We start from the raw sequence: 20,780 nt of genomic DNA, 5'->3' as shown, positions 1-20,780 counted from the left end.
AAAAACCTAGAATTTTGAAAATTGAAAAATTAATTAATCGAAAAGTTGAAGAAATAATTCAGTCGAAAAATTGAAAAATTCGAACAATTGAAAAGCCAAAAAATAAAAAATCGAAAAATCCAGAAGTTGAAAAATCGGAAGGCCGAAGAATCAGATTGTTGAAAAATCCCAAACCTGAAAGAAATATGCAAAAATTGAGAAATTAAAACATTGGAAAATCGAGAAATCGAAAAACCAAAAAAGCAAGTCGAGAAATGAGGAAATTAAAAATACATTAATTGAGAAATCGGAAAACTGAAAATTTAGCAACGTCAAAGTTTGAAAAATTGAAAAATAGAAATGCTGAAGAACTGAAAAATCTAAAATTTAAAACATTGCACAATTAAAATATCGCAAAATTAAAAAATCGACAAATCCAAACATCAAAAAATAAAAATTCGAAAATAAAAAATTCAAAAATCGAAAAACTGAAAAATTGACAAATCGAGAAATCGAAACCTCAGCATTTAAAAAATTGAAAATTTGAAAAATCGGATAACTGAAAAACCGAAACATCGAAAAATTGGAAAATCGAAAAATTGAAAAGCTCAAAAGTCAAAAATCCAAAAAATGAAAAATCCAAAAATCAAAACATCGAAAAATTCAAAAAATGAGACATCGAGATATCGAAAGAAAAGTTAATAACTGAAAAATTGATAAATCGAGAAACTCAAAAATCGAAATATTTGAAAAAGAAAACTCGAGAAATCGAAAAATCCAGAATTTTAAAAATTGAAAATTAAAACATAGAAAAGTGGAAACACTGAGAAATCGAAGTAATAAAACAGTCAAGAAATTGAAAGATCTAAGGTTTAACGAACAATTGATAAGCCAAAAAGTAAAAAATCGGAAAATCAAAAAAGCAAAGTCGAAAAATCCAAAAATTGAATAATTGAAGACGTGAAAAATCGAAACTTTGGAAAGTCGAAAAATGGGAAAATAAAACAAAGATTACTTCAGAAATCGGAAAACTGAAAATTTTGTTCTTCGTAGTGGATGTGCGATCAGCTCGAAAGTCGGTTTATAGATAAATCGCTTGGAGTCGATATTGGCCTGAGTAAGCTCTGGTCTGTAGATCAAACAATATACCGTCTAAGAGAAGAGAGGGTGGGTGGGCGGGGCTAGTAGCTTCTAAGATAAAACTGATTTTGACAAATGACATACCCTCTAAGAAAAGAGAGGGTGGGTGGGTGCATAATGTTAAAATCCTGTCACTAAACGTGTTCATGTTGGTGTTTATGAAACTTTGGTGCCTCCCTGTAGCAGCAACCGATTATCAGTTTCAAAACATTAATTCTGATAAATTATTTATTTATTGCATAAAGGTCAAAATATACAAAAACTATCGTAGTCGATAAGTTGAACTGTCGCTAGCTGTACATAAACATGACCAAAATCAAGTGTCTATTATTTACTACATTAATTCGTAAGTGTAGATTTTTTGCATATTTTTATCTCCTTACAATTCCTCCTATTGTAGTTATTTTTACTTTTGAACAATCTCAAGCAAAAATAAAGCAACTAAGTAAGTATAAGAGCCACCTCAATGTAAAACATCACCACTCCAAAATAAAACATAAATACCTGGCACCCCATTTCCAATCACTACGGAACGACTGTCCCGGATTTTCAGAAAGAATTGACGTAAAAACTCATCCAAATCTATACAATTGTCTCAAATATCACTTGTAGAAAGCCGACGTACAATACGAAGAATGCGCTGCCAGAATTTTTTCAAACGAGAGTACACTCATGTGCACAAAAATGGAAACACTGACATTAAATTGTATGGAACATGTTTATAGCAAGATAGTAGATGACTGTTATGGCGAACAAAGTAAAGGCGTATTTTCATTAGTGCTTCAGTCGTTTGCTTCAGTCTTTGAATACTTGTGCAAACAAACGGGAGAAACCCTAATAGGTACAATATACTTGTTGTTGAAGTTTGACAGAACATGATTTTTCTTGTTATTTGTTATAGAATTAAGTAGATCTTGTTTGTGGAACGATCTAGAAGAGAAAACCGAATCGCTAAGTCGGTGTGAAGAAGTAATAAAAGAGAAAGCTATGTGGTATAGAGACCATGGATTTGCTACTACTACGATATGCAGGTAATATAATCAGTTTGTGCTGGTATTAACTTACAGTTAATAAAATATCTGTTTTATAGAGACCTGTCCGGCTTTAGGGACTGCATCAAGACGCGTGTAACAATAACTTGTAAATGTAACAAAACTCGAGAAGCTTTTGTTGGTTTGTATGACGCCAGCATTGCTCCCTGTAAAAACATTTTAAATAATTAAACTTTTTCTGATTGTACACAGTCGTGCTATTGTCTATAAAATTATTATGTGTTCGCCAATAATCCACATACCTTGGTATATCGCAAAAAATCCCTTACTATCTCGACCACGGTTGTAGAATAGATAGATTAGTGAGTGTTCTGTGTAGATAGGTTTGTACACTAATGGCTTGGGATGGCGACGCTTCTTTTCGATCCCTATATCCATGGAAAGGACACATACAGCTAGCGCCTCTACCTTGTCGAGCGGAAATCATTCTAGTTATTTTGGGGATTTTCGTTTACATTGCTTTATGAACAATACAAAATTTGTAAATGACATTTGATCGGAGTCGATAAGTACGATTTCTTTTATTAATTACATCGGTTATAGACAGATGCCTATAGAGTTCTGTGTCCCTAAAACGTCAAAAACCAGGCGACGCGATCGACAATTGGCGTCGCTGACCAGGGATATGCAAATGTACATATGCTAGTGTATCAACCCAACACCACCTAGAAACAAGGCCTGTGCGCAGAAACAAAATGGCGGAAATAGAAGGTTTGTTTACGTTTGGAAAATTCGACGTCAAAGCCGCATAAAATGTTACTGCAAGAAATAGAAAAGTATTTATTTAGATTATACGCTTCAAATGACATAAAATTACCGGATAATTGGAGTTGCAGCAAATAGTTCGGCAAAATCTGATGTTGTTAATGTCTTTTACCTCTCTTCAAAGAGGTTAGTTGTGTCTTTATATTTACATTATTTTTGTTTTTGCAGTAATTGTTTAGCAAAATGTTGGTCGTGCAACTGATTATAATCTTTTTTATAGCAAATGTATCGTGTTTTTGGCAGTTGTGCCCCAAAAAAAAGTCAGTATCTGACATGTTTTCAAATGTCACATTTCGAACAAATTGTTTTTGATTTATTTCAGACAAAAAAAGTTCTTCGTTCGCTAAAAGTTTTTCCACGGTTTTGTAGGTGTATGCACAAATCGTCACAACATCTTCTGTGGGATAACATAAACCACCTCTATCGCTGACATCAATTAAGCTGTAGTCTAGGTTTTCAAAAGGTAGTCTATTATTATTGGTAATTAAAAATTCCTCACAGTAACCACAAGTAAATTTCTTTTTAGCGACGTAAGAAGCATAGCCCGCAATAAATGTTAGAATGGGCCAAGTAGAATCTGGAATTTCATCTAAGTCGCTGTTGTTCACAAGAGCTTCAAAGAAAAAAGCAGAACAATCATAGCCTTTAATATCGTTATCGTCAGCACTGGTACTAGAGTTGAGTACATCTTGTGCAGAAATTTGCAGGTGAACGTTCTCTGATTTAATTAACAAAGGTGCAAGACTTTGCATCCTAATTTTCTTCTCATTTTCCAGCACTTGCCGAAGACTAATTTGATAGTGGCTTCCTGAATATTGTCTGTATTTTCCAAACCGCTCCTCCAACTTATCAGTTTGAATTTTTCCACAAAGGAAGAAATTAAAATCTAGATGATGTAGACAATATTCTGAAAGTTTGATCAGTCCAGACACAGATTGAGATATGGCATGATGGGTTTCTTTTGTTAATTTGCCATCTTCAAACGTTTTCCAGTGATCCAGCCACAATGTAAATTTATTTAAGAACTCATAAATTTGGGCTGAGTTTTTTGTCAATGGTTCTTGGAAGATGTTTCTAGATCTTTTGCCCTTTAATAAAGTTTTTGTGTTGACAATATCCCACCATTGACAAAAAATTTGTAGATAAATGGCAGTGTCTTCAAAACTTATCAAATTTTTTCTAGGCCCAAACTGTCTGAGAGCTGTTACGATCGATTGGTTGAACACCTGAAGAACAAGTTTTACATTTTGTCTCTCAATCGTAGTGGGAAAAAGTGCCTTCAAGGACAGTGTATAACCATACTTGAGCAGATTATCTTTTTCTACCAGATGTAAAGTTCTTACTGCCTCAAACCGTGCTTCCCTTTTTATGGAAAAGTCATCAAAATCGGGATATACCATTATTTGGCCATTTTTTTGGTTCAGCCAATTGTTCCGGATGTTTTTCAAAATGTGCACTGTGTCAATAATGAAAAAAAGTGGTCGGTCATTATCTGCAGGGTGTTTATAGCTCTCACAAATTTGTGGTGGATTTGAAAAGAAACTCATTGCCTTCCTGTTTATGGCGTTGTTATCAGTGACCACAGTTACTACTTTAAAGCCCATGTTTTCTAATTCTAATATAATTTTTTGTAGAAAACCATGCAAAACTTCAGCCGTCAATCTACACGCTGGTAAAATATGTGCAACATCTTTATAACTTGATCGTATTGCACTTAACATGAAAACGTGAGCAGTGGTAGCACAATCTGCGCTGTTGTAAGACTTCCCCACAACAGTACCACCTTTGTAGTCCATATATGGTTTGATATGGATTTCATCCAATAATATTGCAACAATTTTGTCATTTTCATTTAGGAATTGCTGTTTCATTTTTATATAATGAAGAAAGTGGGCATTGTGCTGTTCTAATTGTGGATCTCCAGAAAATTTTGAACAAACTCTTCTTATTGTTGTTGAAGATGGAAGTATTAAATTTCCTGAATTTTGTATAAACTTATAACAATGTGGCGAAATTGAGTGTATTAAACTAGAAAATAAAACAGTTTCCCATGAATATCTGTGTCGGTTTTTTGAAGTTTTCAATAAATTCACTTGATCAGTTATGAATTTTATTGTATTGTGTGTCTCTGGTGGCAATTCAGACAACAAACTATTTAATGTTTTATTAACTAAGTTCAGTTTTTCATCAACACCCTTATCTATTGGGTCAGTCAATGATTTTGCAATTTCCTTTAGTCCATTTTCTAACTGAACTGCATTGGTCAAAGGCGAGAAAAAATTTAAAATGCTGCTTTCAACACTACCATGTAATAATATTAATTTCAATTCGTTTGAAATTTTCAAGCCACACTTTAACTCGGAAGAATTAGCATCTTCCAAAATGAAAAACAGAAAAATTGCTTCGGGCTTAAATGAGGCGGTCCAATCTGATAGGGGATGTTTTGTCAAAAAATTAGTCACATCAGCAATATTGGAAAAGGTTCTCTCCTTCCAATATATTTCTTCAGAGGCAATGCTGGTTGCGATTGCTGACTGTAGCATTTCGCATTCCAGCCTCTGTCGTTTTCTCTCTGGAGAAATTCTTTTTGGAGGAATTTTTTGAAAGGATGATCTTGAAGGGAGGGAAATAGGTGTTACATCTAGAAATAAGGAAATATTGAGGAATAGATGAACGTTTGAGATTAGGTTGGTTCTAAGAGCAGAAAATGGATTTTGGAAAATTTTGGTTATGGAAAGTTTTATCGAAAACTCACCTTTTCTTAAACGAGGGCGATCTAAGGGTACTGCCATTAACTGGCCGGTTTCCTCACTATAAACTTCTTCACTTCTTTTTACATCCCCTTCTTGAAAATGAAGTTCACATACCTAATAATAATAAATATTCCATTTGATCATTTGTAAGTTTATATTAACGCTTCTCTTGTACCGTACCCTATAATTTTTAATATTTTTATTCAGCAAATCCTTACGGCCTAATCGGTGTAGCCATTCGTTTTTCCGACTTTCCTCTTTTGGAAAGGAAAACAACGTTTTCTGGTCTTTACACTGATTGACACAACACTTAAAAGGCATTGTTCACTTAAAATTACAACGAGGAACAAATCAAATACACAAAAACACAAAAACACAAAACGAAAAACAATTATTCACAAAAGAAAACAAATACAATAAAAATATACCACAATTTCAAATTCAAAAATCTTGCTTTTGCGCAGCTGCAGCTTGACGGCGATGGGTTGACGCTGTCTAGAAACCTACTATTGACGCCATCTTGACAGATCAATTCTTTAGTGGCAAGGCCTTGTTTCTAGGTGGCGTTGATCAACCTATCTATTCTACAACCGTGATCTCGACACAACAACTAATGACAAGTGACATATTCAGTGTTGCCAACTGCAGGGAATTTTCCCTTTTAAGGGAATTTTAGGATAAGAAAGGGAAAAAGGGAATTTTTTGACAAAAGTCGGCAATTTTGGGGAATTTTTAGAAACATTCTTAAGTAGGCTGACAACGCAGCAAAGAAAATGTGAAAATTGATAAATCATAATTTTTTCAGCTTAGAAAAGAGCAACATAGTTTGGTAGGTCTTGGTTGTGTGTTGAGTCAAGAGTAGACAAAATGTACTAAATGTAAAACGTAGGTCAACTTGTCATTGACAAGACCAAAAGAAGAAACAGGATTGGGGAGAGTTCTTTAAACGCTGTTGCTGTTTTTAGGAGCTTTTTAGAAGCAACAGAACTAGATGTTGTTAAGTATCCAATAACACAAGGCCATGCAGTTACATAATGTTGCAATGTATTCATTTAAACACTGATGAAAAGGCTAGATTTTTGTCTTTTATTTGTACTGTAATTATAGAACTATATTTTTGTTACCTTGTCTTGTCAATTTTGAAATTATAATGTTTGTTTACTATATTATTATTTTAAAAGAAGTTAAAAAGAAAGGAGCGTTGTTTTTGGGGAGGAAATTAGTAGATTAAGTGTTTTCTTGATCCGAGAGAAATCGTATCAATTTGTAATGGTAGTAATAGGTAGGTACCTATATGCAAAAGATAATTTTGAGGCTGAAAAGGGATTTTTTATCGTCCATGTAGGGAATTCGACATTACGAAGGTTGGTAACACTGGACATATTTGAGTACACATAACCTCACTCAAATTTGGACAAATTCAAACTCTTTAACCAAATAATTACCGCAATGTTGTAACAATAATAATAATTAACCACACTCTTTACTTAATCATTCACACACCACGATGTTCGACAAATCCGAAATGGACCAGGTGCTCCTGGCCACCGGGGGCTACGACCACACAATCAAACTCTGGCATACCCACTCAGGGATCTGCTACCGGACTATGCAGCACGCCGAATCGGTAAGACCCTCCAACAAACCTACCCCAAACTCACCCCCGTCTTCAGCAAGTCAACGCCCTGGAAATAACCCCCGACAAGCAACTCATCGCAGCCGCCAGTTACCAGCACATCTACATGTACGATTTAAACTCGAACAACCCCAACGCCATCGTCAACTACGACGGGACTACGAAAAACGTGACCGACGTGGGCTTCCAAGTCGACGGTAAGTGGATGTACTCCGGGGGCGAAGACTGCCGCGTGAGACTCTGGGACCTGCGCTCCAAAGGGACCCAATGCCCGAAAATTTTCGAAGTGCTGGCACCCGTGACGTGCGTGTGTTTGCACCCGAATCAAGTGGAGCTGTTTGTGGGGGACCAGAGCGGGATTATTCACCGATGGGACCTCAAAACCGACCACAACGAGCAGCTGGTAGGTTGGTGAAGTGTAAAGTTGATTGATTTTGAGTAGATTCCCGAAAGCGACGCCATGATTTTGGATATTGCGATCGACCCGTTGGGGACTCACATGGCCGCGGTTAATAACAAAGGTAGGTGTTATATTTGGAGTTTGAAGTCAGGGAAGATCGACGAGCCCACGAAAATGAACCCTAAGCATAAGTTTGAGGCGCATAAGCGGCATGCGCTCAAGTGTGAGTTCAGCCCGGATTCACGGTAAATAAATTAATTTATTTATTAAATACTTAATTGAAAAAAAAATGATTTGTGTAGGTACTTAGTAACAACGTCTGCAGACCAAACTGCGAAAATTTGGAACACGGGTGATTTTTCGTTGCGCCAGGAATTAAAAGTTGAGAACCAGAGGTGGGTGTGGGATGCCGCTTTTAGTTCGGATTCGCAGTACGTTTTCACAGGTGCTTAAAAAACAATTTTGTGCCTCCTCAAACTACTTTTTTTTTAAGCTTCGTCTGACGGGTGTGCGAAAATATGGAATATTGAGACAGGTTCAATGGAAAAAGAGTACGCAGGACATCAAAAGGCCATAACGGCGTTGGCATTCAGGGACTGTGCTGTTTAAGTAGCATTTATTCCAGAATACTTGTAATTTTTTAATTAATGTACATTCGTTTTGTGTAAAAAGAGGAACAAGGGTAGCAGCATTGTTTAAGTATGTTATTGGACAACCTATACGGACAATCACTTTCCCATAATCCCATATAGAAAAGAATGAATATATATTTTACATTTCACTCGCTTCACTATGAAGTGGCGGTACCTTACGAAAGGGGGTAAAAATAGTCCGTAAGCACGTGATGTCGATAAGGTAGTAAACGGACGTATTAATCAGTACGTTGTACGGGGAGCAGTCACAAAATAAGCAAACGTACGTGTTGAAGACTACTGTAATATATGTACATATATGTAGTGCATACCATAACAAGTCATCTAATTTGCCTCCAGAATAACTATGGATTATCATCAAACTATGAACACCAAATTAATTTAATATGAACATCTACTTACGTATTTTTTTTATTAACAGTAGTCAAATCATTAAATACATATTATTTTTGAAACTAAAATGCATTTTATCCTAAGATTGTATCACAAAATATTCATCACCATTTAAATATATACGATTTAGACATCAAGAAATAAATTTAAAACTGCAAAAATTATACTAAAACAGCCTTAAATGTGTCTTGTATGTACGTGCTTATCAGTATGTAGGCATTTTAACGCACAGCAATAATCGTTCTTGATGAGTAATGACTGATGACTACTGTAACACAGTAAATCCTCGAAATCGAAAATTTAAAACACTGTAAAATTCAAATATGGGAAAATTGTAAAATCGAGAAATCGAAACATAAAAAAAATCAAAAAAATAAAAATTGGAAAATCTAAAATTTAAAAATCGAGAAATTAAACAATCGGTTAATTCAAAAATCGAAACATCGAAAAATTGGAAAATCGAAAAATAAAAAAAAAATTGGACAATCGAAAATTTAAAAATTCCGAAAATTGAAAAATTGAAATATAGAAGAACTGAAAACTCAAAAAATCGAAAAAAGTTACTAATTTAAAAATTGAAAAGTTAAAATTGAGAAATCGAAAAACTAAAAAATCACAAAATTGAACGAAATATCAAAACTGAAGAACTGAAAAATCGAAACTTGAGGAAGTGGAGAAATGGGAATATAAAAAAATAGATTAATTGAGAAATCCGAAAACTACAAAAGACAAAAAAATCGAGGAGTCGAAAAATCGAGAAGTCGAAAAATCCAAAAAATTGAGAAACCGAAATAGGCCAAAATCGAAAAATCGAAAACTTAAATATGGAAAAATTGATAAAGCGAGAGATTGAATAATCAAAAGATCGAAACATCCGAATCTCAATAAATTGAGATCTCAAAGAATTTAAAAATTCGGAAATTTAAAAAATTAAAGTATAGAACTGGAAACTCGAGAAACCGAAAAATCTAGAAATTTAAAAATTAAAATATGGAAAAGTTGAAAAATTGAGAAATTGAAATAAAAAACAAAAAACCGAAAATCCAAAAATTAAAAATAGAAAAATCTAGAAGTCGAAAAATGAAAGAATCGAAGTATTGAAAAATATCAAAACTGAAAGAAATATCCAAAAATTGAGAAATCGACAAACCAATAAAGCGAAGTCGAAAAATCGAAGAATTGAAGAACTGAAAAATCGAAACTTTGAGAAGTGGGAAAATCAAAAATAGATTAATTGAGAAATCAGAAAACTGAAAATTTAACGCAAAAATTTGAAAAATTAAAAAATTTAAATACTGAAGAACTGAAAAGTCAAAAAATCGAGAAATCGAAAAAACTAAAATTTAAAACAATGAATAATTAAAATATCGCAAAATTGAAGAATCGAGAAATCCAATTCAATTTGAAAAATTGAAAACTTGAAAAATCGGGGCATTGAAAAATTGGAAAATCCAGAAATTGAGCTCAAAAGAAAAAAATCGAAACATCGAAAAATTCAAAAACTGAGACTTCAAGAAATCGAAAAATCGGAGGATCGAGAAATTGAGGAGTCGGAAGCCGAAAAGGAAAGTTAAAAATTGAAAAATTGAGAAACTGAACAATCAAAACAACGAAACATCTGAATTCGATAAATTGAGAAATAAAAAATTGAATAATCGAAAAATTTTAAAAAAGAAAAACTGGAAAATCAAAAATTAAAATTCAAAAAATTGAAAAATTGAAATATAGAAGACCTGAAAACTCGAGATATCGAAAAACCTAGAATTTTAAAAAATGAAATATTAAAACATCGAAAAGTTTAAAAATTGAAGCATTAAACAGTCGCAGAATTGAAAAATCTCAAGTTTACAATAAATTGAAAATCCAAAAAGTAAAAAAGCGAGACATCAAAAAAAATCCATCAATTCAAAAATCGAAAAGTCGAAAAATTGAAATATTGAAAAATCTCATAACTGAAAGAAATATTCAAAAAATTGGAAAATTGAGAAATTGAAAATCTAAAAAAGCAAAATTGAAGATGTGAAAAATCGAAACTTTAGGAAATCCAGAAATGGACAAATAAAAAAAATACTTTAGAAATCGGCAAAATGAAAATTTAGAAACGTGAAAATTTGAAAAATTGAAAAATCGAAATATTTAAAAACCGTAAAATTGAAGAGGACAAAAATTGAGAAATCGTATCATTGAAACATCGAAAGATTGAGAAATCGAAAAATAAAAAAATCGAGAAATTGAAAATTTAAAGAATGGAGGAATCGGAAAAGCCCAAAATTGAAATATTGAAAAATTGAGACACATAAAGTTGAAAAATCGAGAAATCGACAAGCCGAAAAATCCCAATAGCGTATTTAGGTATAAATCACAAGATCAGGACTATTCTACTTTTTAAAATTTAAATAACATTATAAAAATGTTGATTTTTTTTTCCAAAAATCTTGACGTCCAAGGTGAAAACTCGACACGGATGCATAAACCGTAAACGGGGCGAAACTACAATTTTACTATTGTAAAATTTGGAGATTGCGTCATTTCATTGTTCGTGACAAATTTTGGAGGGTGTAATTTGATAATACAATTTGAAATGTAAATTTTGTCATTCGGGAACATTATGTATTAAATCGTTAAGATGTTCAAGAACTTTGTTCACTTATTCGTTGTAAAGTCCAATGGTCGAAATGGGTTAGTTCTTCGTAGTGGATGTGTATCACATCAACTCTAACGAATATCGGTTTATAGATAAATCGCTTAAAGCCGATATTGGCCTGAGTGTGTTTTGGTCTGTAGATCAAACAAGTTCTCAGGCGACGAAAAATTGCATGTGGAGGGAGACTTCGGATTACAAATCGTGCCAAGAAAGACATATTTGGGAGAGATGGATTTTCAGGTGCTTGACTAGCGGTAATTTTAAATTGTTTGCTGTCGTTCGCGAAGTGAAGAACACAATTTCATTAAAATGATAATTATAAAATTATCATAATCACTATTGGTATTAATTAACACAAAATGGCGCGCAAGTTATCAGTTGATTTCGTTAATAAATTCATGGAAACCTATAAGGGATTTTTTCATGCCTTAGAAAATTAAAAAGTAAAAAATACAATAACAAAAATTTTAAAATGCGGTTTACGAAAAATTAGTTGACCTGTGCAAAGAAGAAAATTTTGGAAACGCTGACAAATATGACATCTTAAAAAAAATAACACTTGAAGAAGTGCTTTCGGCGTAATATTTTTGATGCTGGCGTGAACAAAATACTCTACGTCAGTGTGCAGTGCGCAAAGAGTTAACTGTGCAGATCTAGCCGAAAATCCGAAAACCAAATCGCTGTGTGTAGGGCCAGCATAACAGAAGTAATAAATCATCCCATGGGTTGAAGAACGTTGGGTCAGTGCAATGATGTCGGTGTTATATCCCGAGAGGGGCCCAATACACCCAATAAAATCGAACAGACAAAATAAAGCTTCAAATAGAATTATTTTTATACTAAAATTCTGAAGTTTATAAACTGCACATTTTATTTATTTATTTTATATTGTTTTCGAACTATAATAAACATTTCAAACAATGTCTGTAACTTATTTTAATGTAAATTATATTCATGTGGTTAACAAAATCAGATGTAATATTAGTGTGATTTTGACCTTATTCTAGATTTTATTACAGCAGAACGGCGTATCCTTTTTAAATTTTAGAAGTTACGGAAACTAGTTCAAAAAACAATTAGTTATCTCGTATTTTTGGAAGAAAATCTACCAGCAATTGTTTTTCATAGAAACAGTCTTCAAAGCAGCCTTTAACAACTCGATATTACAAACATGCCTCTTAAGTTCTTTATGCGTTTTTTTTCTCTCTTGTAATTATTTGTAATGTTAACGCCGAAAGTTTATGTCATTCTGTTATTTACTTTGAACATATATTTTCATTTTGTGTTAATATTTTTGTAACACCACGAATCTAAATTTTACTTAAAATCTTGTTTTACTTTAATCTTGTAAAACTAAACAATTATACCAGTTTAAAAACCCTTGGAAAGTTTCTGTCAGTCTTCAGATATAGTCAAATAAAAATAGGCGTCAAATTCAATTCTTTCGTATCACTTTACAACGCGTTGCTTCATATTTTTTATGTCAAGTATATTTTCATATTTTGTACATATATGTTTATACACATTACTGTTTACGGAACAATGTTAATTATGGATTTATGGATAACTCCTCGTATAAGAGCAGAGTGAAGGGTGTTTGCCTTTGCTAATGTTTGATGGCGCCATCTGATTTAGAGTATAATAAACCTAATACGTTGGCTCGCTGTAGTGAAAATGCGCGTTGACGAAAAATTTGTCCCACGCCGCCTGGATTCCTTGTCCTAAAGCTCACTATTTAGGCGAAGTAAAATTTGTATTAGGTTGTCCAACTATAATATACTTAAACAATGGTAGCAGTGTGAAATAAAGTCATGTCGTGGATTAGTTCACACTGACGAGTCTTTAAAAATAAAAGACGTGTCTATCTATATTGTTTACTTGTTGAGAAAAAAATCCTATAAATACTTATCAGTCTCTAAGTACTCAAAATAAAGTAAAGTCGGAACTATATGTATAAAGCCGCACTTCCGCATTGCTCTCCTGTCTCTTGTAAACATAAACAGTGTAAAAAACGTCATGAGATTTAAGTGAGTGTGCAGCTTAAACTGTACAGTAAATTTAAAGGTGTCGTAGACATGCCTCAAAAAGCGCATGCGCATCTTAATGTCATAGCGGTTATTAACGAACAAATAATCCCTTTAAATTCTGAATACAGTTTGACACTAATAAAATGACACTAACCCGTGGATTAAATTGACTCCATTAAGTTTGAACGACTTAATAGTAAAGCACATTGATATAATTTTAGACATTAATTAAAGAAAAAATATACTTTGACTAATCTGTGTGCCTTAAGTAAGTACTTTAGACCAATGGAAGATTTTCAACTTCGCCCATTTCCGTGCAGGTCTCGTCGTCCATCACAAAACTTACAATAAACTTGAGAAACAGTTGTACATCTTCAGGACATGCGATTACCATGATTTGCGTTATGGCGGCGGGGGGTAGGAAGGGGTTGTAGGATGGAAGAGTCGTCGCAGACGGGGGCTGCAATTTTAACTTACAACCCTGAAAATAACCATCACTAAAAATTTACAAACACACGAATTATTCATACCTTAGGTACAACAGCTTGAAATAAATAGTTCGTTAAAGGCATCTCGTTTTTATTTATGGTGGTTACGACGAAAACGTGCACGTCGTTCCTGGGCTTGTCTTTAACAAAGTGCAACGTTATGCTAATCCCGTTCCTGTCGTTTAGAATTGTTAGAGGGGGGACAGTGCTGGGTTTGATGTCCTCCAGTTTGATGAAAATGTCGCTCAACTTGACGTCGTGGTTTTTCACAGTCGTTTCGCTTATACTAAGTTTTCTTTGGTTGTCGTTTATTGCACTTTCGTCGGCTTCCAGGAGCTTCTCGTCCGCTAAATCCACCAAACAATCGTCGCCCGAGTTTTCGGTCGCGCCGGCTTTGGGTTCGTCTTTAGGTTTACTAATTAAATAATTTAAGTCTAGATTGAGGGATTCATTTATGGAGTTTTCTTGTTTAGGGAGGGGTTGCGGGGGCTTCATTTCTGAGATTTTTGATAGGAGATTCATGGGGATTTTGTCTTGATTCCTGGAAAATACAGTGAGATGGTGACACGTCTCGCGTGACTTTGTATACTTGCTAAAACTGCTTTGTCTGGTGGATTGGAGGTTTTCTTTGAACAAATGCTCACTCAGTGCGTCTAGATCCTCCAGCGCTTTGAATCTGTTCACTTCAGGTTCTTGCCCACCGTTACTTTTATCTACAATTACGCTAAATAGTTTGTTTTTTTTATACCCAGTGGGTTGTAAATTACCACAAGATAATACTGAGGTTGGTTGTAAAATATCAGCAGAATCAGGAATGTTAGAGTTATTAAAAATATCACATAAGACATCAATTTCATTCTCTTTGGTTTCAGTATTTTGGCATTTTGCACCGTCATTCGAGGCATTCACAGAGTTATCAAAATCCAGCAACGGGTTATTACCGTCGTCCAAAACACTAATACCTTTTATAATAATTTTGTTAAATTTACTAAAAACTTGACTTAGCTCATCACTAGTTTGTAAAACATCACCTGGAACAACAATAATGGACGCGGTTTCGTGACAGGGCCTGCTCAAGGTCACTCACCTAACATTTCTTCATTCTGCTGGGTTTCTGCAGCCAGCTTCATCAAATTTGGCCTTAGGCGCTCACAGCTTTGATGCAGTTCCTTAATTAAGTCTAACTCGTCCCCAGACGAAATTCCCGGTTTATAAGAGTCCAGCATTTCATTCAACAACCTGACGTTATTCTGGACTGATTCTAGCTCCGACACACGTTTGCTTTTAAGCTCTGCGCGTTTATCATCCTAAACCAACAAACACTGGTAAAAAAATAGTCATCACAAAACATTACAATTACCTCCTTGACCATACTTTTAATGAGCCAATTGGCGGCTTGAATGTCCTCTGGGTCCTTACTCTGCAGCAACTTCTGCAAAATTTTTGATTTCTCCTCATCCTGGAACACCGAGTTCGCGGGCTTCTTCCGCACCGCGTTCACACTCTGCACCGTGATATTCGGGTTCGGGATCTCCTTAATAACCCCCTGCTTGCGCAGCATGTCGTACGCTTCTTTGATTTTACTCTCCTTGGGATAATCCAGCGTCCACACATACATCAACTGCAAAACCTTCTGTTTCACCACTAACGGCGTCTGCGAACCCAAATATTTCGGCGAAACTAACTTAATCATCTCGTTTAGAAACCTAAATTTTCCCACTTCCGACTGGAACTGGCCGCCGCACTTCCCCATGCACGTGTCGAGGATGTTGAGGGTCTGCAGGAGCTCCCGCTCGGTGCCCGAGGGAAGCCGGTTGGCTATCACCTTGACGCCGATGTGGGGGCCATCCTTCTCTTTGTTTACTAAGGCGCAGAAAGCCTCGACGGCGGCCGTGTCAATGTTTTGATTTTGAGAGTTGGTGGCTTTTACTGGAAGTAGAGAGTGGGCAAAAGCGGGCTTGTGGGGGCGCGTTGGGTACTTACAGAGGAGGGCCTCGAGACTAGTTTGGGTGACTAAATCCATGGTTTGAGATTGAGTTAATTTATTTTAACCATATTATTTTCATGTCGGTCAAACGTCAGAAACGTCAATCGCGTGTTGGATTTAAATCCGAAAGTCCCCGTTAGGGAGTTTGGTGAGGTGCGGGTGGCGCAGTGAAGCGTCGCCATTATCGTCTGAAATAAGCGGGCTTTGAAAAAGTTGGTCGAAAGTGCATAATTGTTGTAAAATTGTAGAAAAATTGTGTTAAAAGAGGTTTATTTGTTTAATTGAACCATCCACAACGTGTGGGGGTCATTATTTTGCTATATTTTGTTGTTTGTTGTGTGTTTTGAACCCAAACTTTGTGTGTGTTAGTTTGCAAAGAATTGTTGCTAAAACTGTTTTTAGGTTAATTTAGATAAGTATTTTTTGCTTTTAGCACTTCTAGAAATGTTCCCGTTTTATATTTGTGTCGATTTTACTGATACAGAAGAATCGATGGTAGGGGAGATTGACTACAAAAGCAGCGTTTTGTGAAGGTAGGGGAGACTACAACAAGTCGGACGCGAAAAACCAGAGTATGTGGTATGAATCGTAATATTATTCAAAGCACTCTAAAAACATTAAACTTTGACGGCGACCGCAATGCGCTTTTTCACATGAGTTCATATCGTGAAAACAATCGATGTCTGGACGGAGTTCATGTATGGTGAATTTTCTTTGTTTTATTTATGAGAAACCTGTTGTAAAAACTAGGTTTAATAATAAGTAAAGCTCGGATTATATGCAGTAAATTTAGTCAAAATATGCGCATATATATGCAGCAAATTTTTCACAAATATGCAATGAAATAATGGAAATATGCAAAAGATTATGCAAATTATGTAGAAATAATCATACTAAAAAAATATAATTGTATTTTTACTTCCCGAGCGTAAGCAAAGGAAGTATTGTAATCGAGTCCGTCGGCCGACTCTCTACTTTTACGTTTTCTCGATCTTTCATGACCCCTAGAAGACGAAGAAATAGGTCTCCCATTTCCGTCTGTCTGTCCGTCTGTCCGTCTGTCCGTCTGTCCGTCTGTTGTCCCGGATTTTGATTAGACAGATAATCTCCGAAAGTACTCGACCGATTGTTGTGAAATTTTGTACTTATATTAAGAATATCATGTAGATGGTAAAACGCTAACCAAAATTTGTCTAATCATCCCCACCACTAAAGCGATGACGTCACTTCAAAATTGTACATAGTAAATGGGTTTTCAATTGTATAAAATAACATAGTCCTACACATGTAGTTTACAACTCTGAATCGACTTTTCACCCGAAACGTCCAGATTTTTGGAAAAAAAATCAAAATTATAAAACAACATTTTGAAATTTAATTTTTAATCTGCTAACCAGAATGCTTTGAAATGTTGCAGATGTTTTAAGGCTATAAAGAGCATCATAAATCTTTAGTCAAAAAATATTTGCTTATCCCCTCCAAAAACTTGATGACGTCAGCTCAAAAGTTTGTGGAATAAATCATATCTAAAATGTACAAAATATGATGAGTCTGTACTTGTGATCTATCACTCCATTCATATTTTTTGGATTTGCATATACAGGGTGACTCAAAAAAATTAATGAATGCGTAAATATATTTTATTGATTTAATCAGGAACTACAAAACCGAATGCTCTGAAATCTTGCAGATGTTTTAAGGTCATAAAGAGCATAATAAATGTTTAGTCAAAATATATTTGCTTATGCCCTCCAAAAACTTGATGACGTCAGCTCGAAAGTTTGCCGAATAAATCATATCTAAAATGTACAAAATATGATGAGCCTGTACTTGTCATTTATCACTCCATTCATATTTTTTGGATTTGCATATACAGAGTGACTCAAAAAAATTAATGAATGCGTAAATTTATTTTATTGATTTAATCAGGAACTACAAAACCGAATTCTTTGAAATCCACTGCGAAAAAAAACATAATAGGCATGCAGTCGTCACATTTCCGACAGCGAGGGAAGTACTGTCTAAACTCTTTAGACCAATTTTTTTATTAATATGTCGTACAATAATAATTAAGTTATTAAGAAATAATATTTATTTAATGTTTACAATTAAAATAATACTCCAACTTAAGCATACCTATGTATTAATGCATTTACTAAAAATCTGACACATTCCCATTGAAACATACAACTAAATGTTTCTCTAAATTTTCTACAAGAAATGATTGTCTCCTATCACTTAAAATTTGCTTATACGAAGAGAAACTTCTTTCTACATCCACAGAAGTAACAGGAGCATATTTTAGGCATGAAATTATGTCCGGCGTCAAATCTAAAACATCGTCACGAAAATCACCTGAGAGTGTTCTATGTACTTTTGAGAGTATTTTAAACCCTTCATTTTTCTCCAACACTTCATTAATTTTTTTATAAACTGCCTTACCAATATTATTCTTAGAAGTCTCTAAAGTTATTTTCAAATTTTCCACTAGACTTATTGACTCATGTAAAGACATACCTCTCTTCTCTAATTTTAGAATAGTGTCCGAAACTAAACTATAGTTACTTTTTATATATGACAATTGCTGAGATACGTTTGGATTGTTTAATATTTGTTTAGATTCCCTGATTGCCGATGATACATCGTCGTCATAAAGAAATATTATTTCTTTTATTTCTTTAAAATATTTAAAATAAAAATAAGGGTGCTTCCAACCAAGTACCCCACCTCGTTACAATAGGTTTTGGGGGTAATAGTGTATCAGGTAATTTTTCCTTATACATCTGAACACGTAAGGGCGCTTTGATAAAAACTTTTTTCACATTATTAATTAGATCGTTTATCAAAGGAAATTTATTCCTTATTTCTTCGGCAACTCTGTTAACTCCATGCGCTAAACAAGTACAGTGAATTAGATTCGGATAAAATATTTTTAAATTAGTAGAAGCTTTGACCATATACGTTGCAGCATCCGAAATCATTAATAATACTTTGTCAAAAGGAATCGAATCAGGTAAATATAAATTAGCCAAAGCTTCCTGAATAAATCTACTTATGGTTACATTGTTTGTTTTGTCAAGTTCTTTAACTGCGACCAAAGATGGCTTATGGAAAGAATCTTCGCATAAACTTCCAACCAATAAATTTGTTATGTACCTTCCGCATACATCTGTGGTTTCATCTACCATAAAATAAATGTATTTGTTCTGAACATGTTGTCGAATTTCATGCATAGAATCTATATAACAATTGTTAACATAATTTTTTCGAAGAGTACTTTCATCGGGTACAGGTTTTTTGCAATATTTTTCTAAAAAAGACTTGAAGCTTACATTATTCAACTTATTTAAGGAATGTTGGACGTTAGCAATGCTTTACACAAGTCGGATTTAAAAATTTCGTCTTCACTTTTTTTAAAACTATTTGTTAAACACTTATCCATGGAAGTCTGTGACACACGTGACGTTTTCTGCTGGTCGCACTTTTTTTTGTGTAAAGGGGTACCGCAGTGTTGATCAATTAGATACTTTCTGCTACTAGATATCTGTAAAATGATACCAAATTCAAAACCAATAAAGACTTAGTTATATTTTAAAATTACTTACCATCTTTCCGCAAGGTTTGCAAAACACTCCATTACCTTCTAATGAAAGTTCTAAATATGGCTTTATCCATAAATGCACTTTGTTTGCCATTTTAAAAAATAAATTAACAGAAATAATGAATAAACTCACAAAACAAACTACTGATATTTTAAAAGATGTGAACAGTTCGTTGGACTGTGAATAAATGTGCATTTCGTTTGAACTTCAGAAGTGACAAGACAAATTGATTCGAAGTGTAGATGATCGTAATAAAATAATTAAAGCTACATCTTGTTTTTCGGTTTGTACCGCTTCTCAAACGTTTACAATAGAGTTTACAACAACCCCAATAAATTAAAACGAGACGCCCGGACGGACATTTGTTAGGCACATTTTGGGTTTTTCGTCACAAAGACGACCTGCTCCGACAATGGTTAAAAATTTCATTGCTAGAAAAATATGAAAGTTTTCAAGATTTTTAAAAAATATGCATACATATGCAATTTTCAGCCAAATATGCAAGCAGTCTGAAAATATGCAAAATATGCAAAATTTAATTACCGTTAATTAATTTGAAATTACCAAATTCGTTGTGTCAAAGAATTTTCCCAAAAAAACGAAAATTGGAAGATATGCATTTTGCATATAATCCGAGCTTTAATAATAAGTGTCGCAATAAATAACTATTTGTCCTTATCGCTTCAGTAATTTTTCCAGGTGATAACATTTTCGCGTATATTACACACGCAGCTTGTTAGTCATCGAAATGGTGCTAAAAATTAGTTGCTTATTGTGTGTAATTGCAACAAATATTAGTAATAAACACCTTATTATTTTAAATTTGTGGTTCAAATAATGTGATCTGTAGACGCTTGCCGTCAGAATGAGACGCTAGGATTTCTGGTTAGTTGCGAATTTTCTTGCACCAATTTAAAACAGACCTGTAGATTTGCAACGACTTGTGTTTGCAAGAAACAACTTTTTCGCAACCACAAAAATGGATTGTGCGTGCTGGAAAAGAATTGTCCTGACCAAATTAAATTGATGATTTTACATATAAGTTGGTTTTTAGTATTTAAGTTATAGTTTTGTGTAACTAATGGGTTTCTAGTTTTCAGAATTAAACATATTGTATTAAGATTTTTTCAGATGTTTCTGCCAAGGCCGCTTGTTACTGCCATCAAATTACTAGTGACTATTAGGCGTTTTTTGTTGTAAACGTATTTTAGTACAAATTCGTGTGCTATCAACCTCAGTTCTCTTATTACGATTCCATTAA

General features: G+C 34.1%; 3 protein-coding genes and 2 long non-coding RNA genes across 9 annotated transcripts; 4 read left to right on the top strand and 1 right to left on the bottom strand.

The window, feature by feature from the left end:
- Positions 1 to 1,385: 1,385 nt before the first annotated feature.
- Positions 1,386 to 2,358, top strand: LOC135136347 (uncharacterized). Its single transcript, XM_064065588.1, has 5 exons — positions 1,386 to 1,465; positions 1,520 to 1,683; positions 1,732 to 1,960; positions 2,021 to 2,150; positions 2,210 to 2,358. Exons 1-5 carry the CDS (start codon positions 1,426 to 1,428, stop codon positions 2,340 to 2,342), a joined length of 696 nt encoding a protein of 231 aa, XP_063921658.1. The 5' UTR covers positions 1,386 to 1,425; the 3' UTR covers positions 2,343 to 2,358.
- Positions 2,359 to 2,519: 161 nt separating this feature from the next.
- Positions 2,520 to 4,991, top strand: LOC135136358 (uncharacterized). 5 transcript variants are annotated; one of them, XR_010281697.1, is made up of 7 exons: positions 2,520 to 2,652; positions 2,719 to 2,882; positions 3,306 to 3,399; positions 3,463 to 3,643; positions 3,713 to 3,944; positions 4,120 to 4,520; positions 4,571 to 4,991. It is a non-coding gene; the product is annotated as an uncharacterized LOC135136358 (long non-coding RNA). The 5 variants fall into 5 exon arrangements; XR_010281696.1 differs by having other exon boundaries at positions 2,583 to 2,652; positions 2,715 to 2,882; XR_010281694.1 differs by lacking the exons at positions 2,520 to 2,652; positions 2,719 to 2,882 and adding exons at positions 2,889 to 3,062; positions 3,157 to 3,196 and having other exon boundaries at positions 3,259 to 3,399.
- A 2,056-nt stretch (positions 4,992 to 7,047) lies between these two features.
- LOC135133734 (target of rapamycin complex subunit lst8-like) lies at positions 7,048 to 8,418 on the top strand. The gene is made up of 5 exons (XM_064062227.1): positions 7,048 to 7,316; positions 7,363 to 7,728; positions 7,768 to 7,970; positions 8,028 to 8,170; positions 8,219 to 8,418. Exons 1-5 carry the CDS (start codon positions 7,197 to 7,199, stop codon positions 8,332 to 8,334), a joined length of 948 nt encoding a protein of 315 aa, XP_063918297.1. The 5' UTR covers positions 7,048 to 7,196; the 3' UTR covers positions 8,335 to 8,418.
- Positions 8,419 to 13,275: 4,857 nt separating this feature from the next.
- On the bottom strand, positions 13,276 to 16,028 carry LOC135136331 (ADP-ribosylation factor-binding protein GGA3-like). The gene is made up of 7 exons (XM_064065564.1): positions 15,914 to 16,028; positions 15,291 to 15,859; positions 15,018 to 15,237; positions 14,698 to 14,961; positions 14,520 to 14,643; positions 13,973 to 14,471; positions 13,276 to 13,923 (listed from the first exon to the last, which is right to left on the bottom strand). Exons 1-7 carry the CDS (start codon positions 15,951 to 15,953, stop codon positions 13,720 to 13,722), a joined length of 1,920 nt encoding a protein of 639 aa, XP_063921634.1. The 5' UTR covers positions 15,954 to 16,028; the 3' UTR covers positions 13,276 to 13,719.
- Positions 16,029 to 20,250: 4,222 nt separating this feature from the next.
- LOC135133718 (uncharacterized) lies at positions 20,251 to 20,764 on the top strand. Its single transcript, XR_010281200.1, has 3 exons — positions 20,251 to 20,316; positions 20,370 to 20,561; positions 20,613 to 20,764. It is a non-coding gene; the product is annotated as an uncharacterized LOC135133718 (long non-coding RNA).
- Positions 20,765 to 20,780: the final 16 nt, after the last annotated feature.

The sequence above is a fragment of the Zophobas morio genome, unplaced genomic scaffold (genome assembly GCF_036711695.1).
Source record: "Zophobas morio isolate AGI-343-1 ecotype UQ-CSIRO unplaced genomic scaffold, CSIRO_AGI_Zmor_V1 ptg000004l, whole genome shotgun sequence".
Lineage (NCBI taxonomy): Eukaryota > Metazoa > Arthropoda > Insecta > Coleoptera > Tenebrionidae > Zophobas > Zophobas morio.
This window is presented reverse-complemented; position numbering and strand designations above follow the sequence as displayed.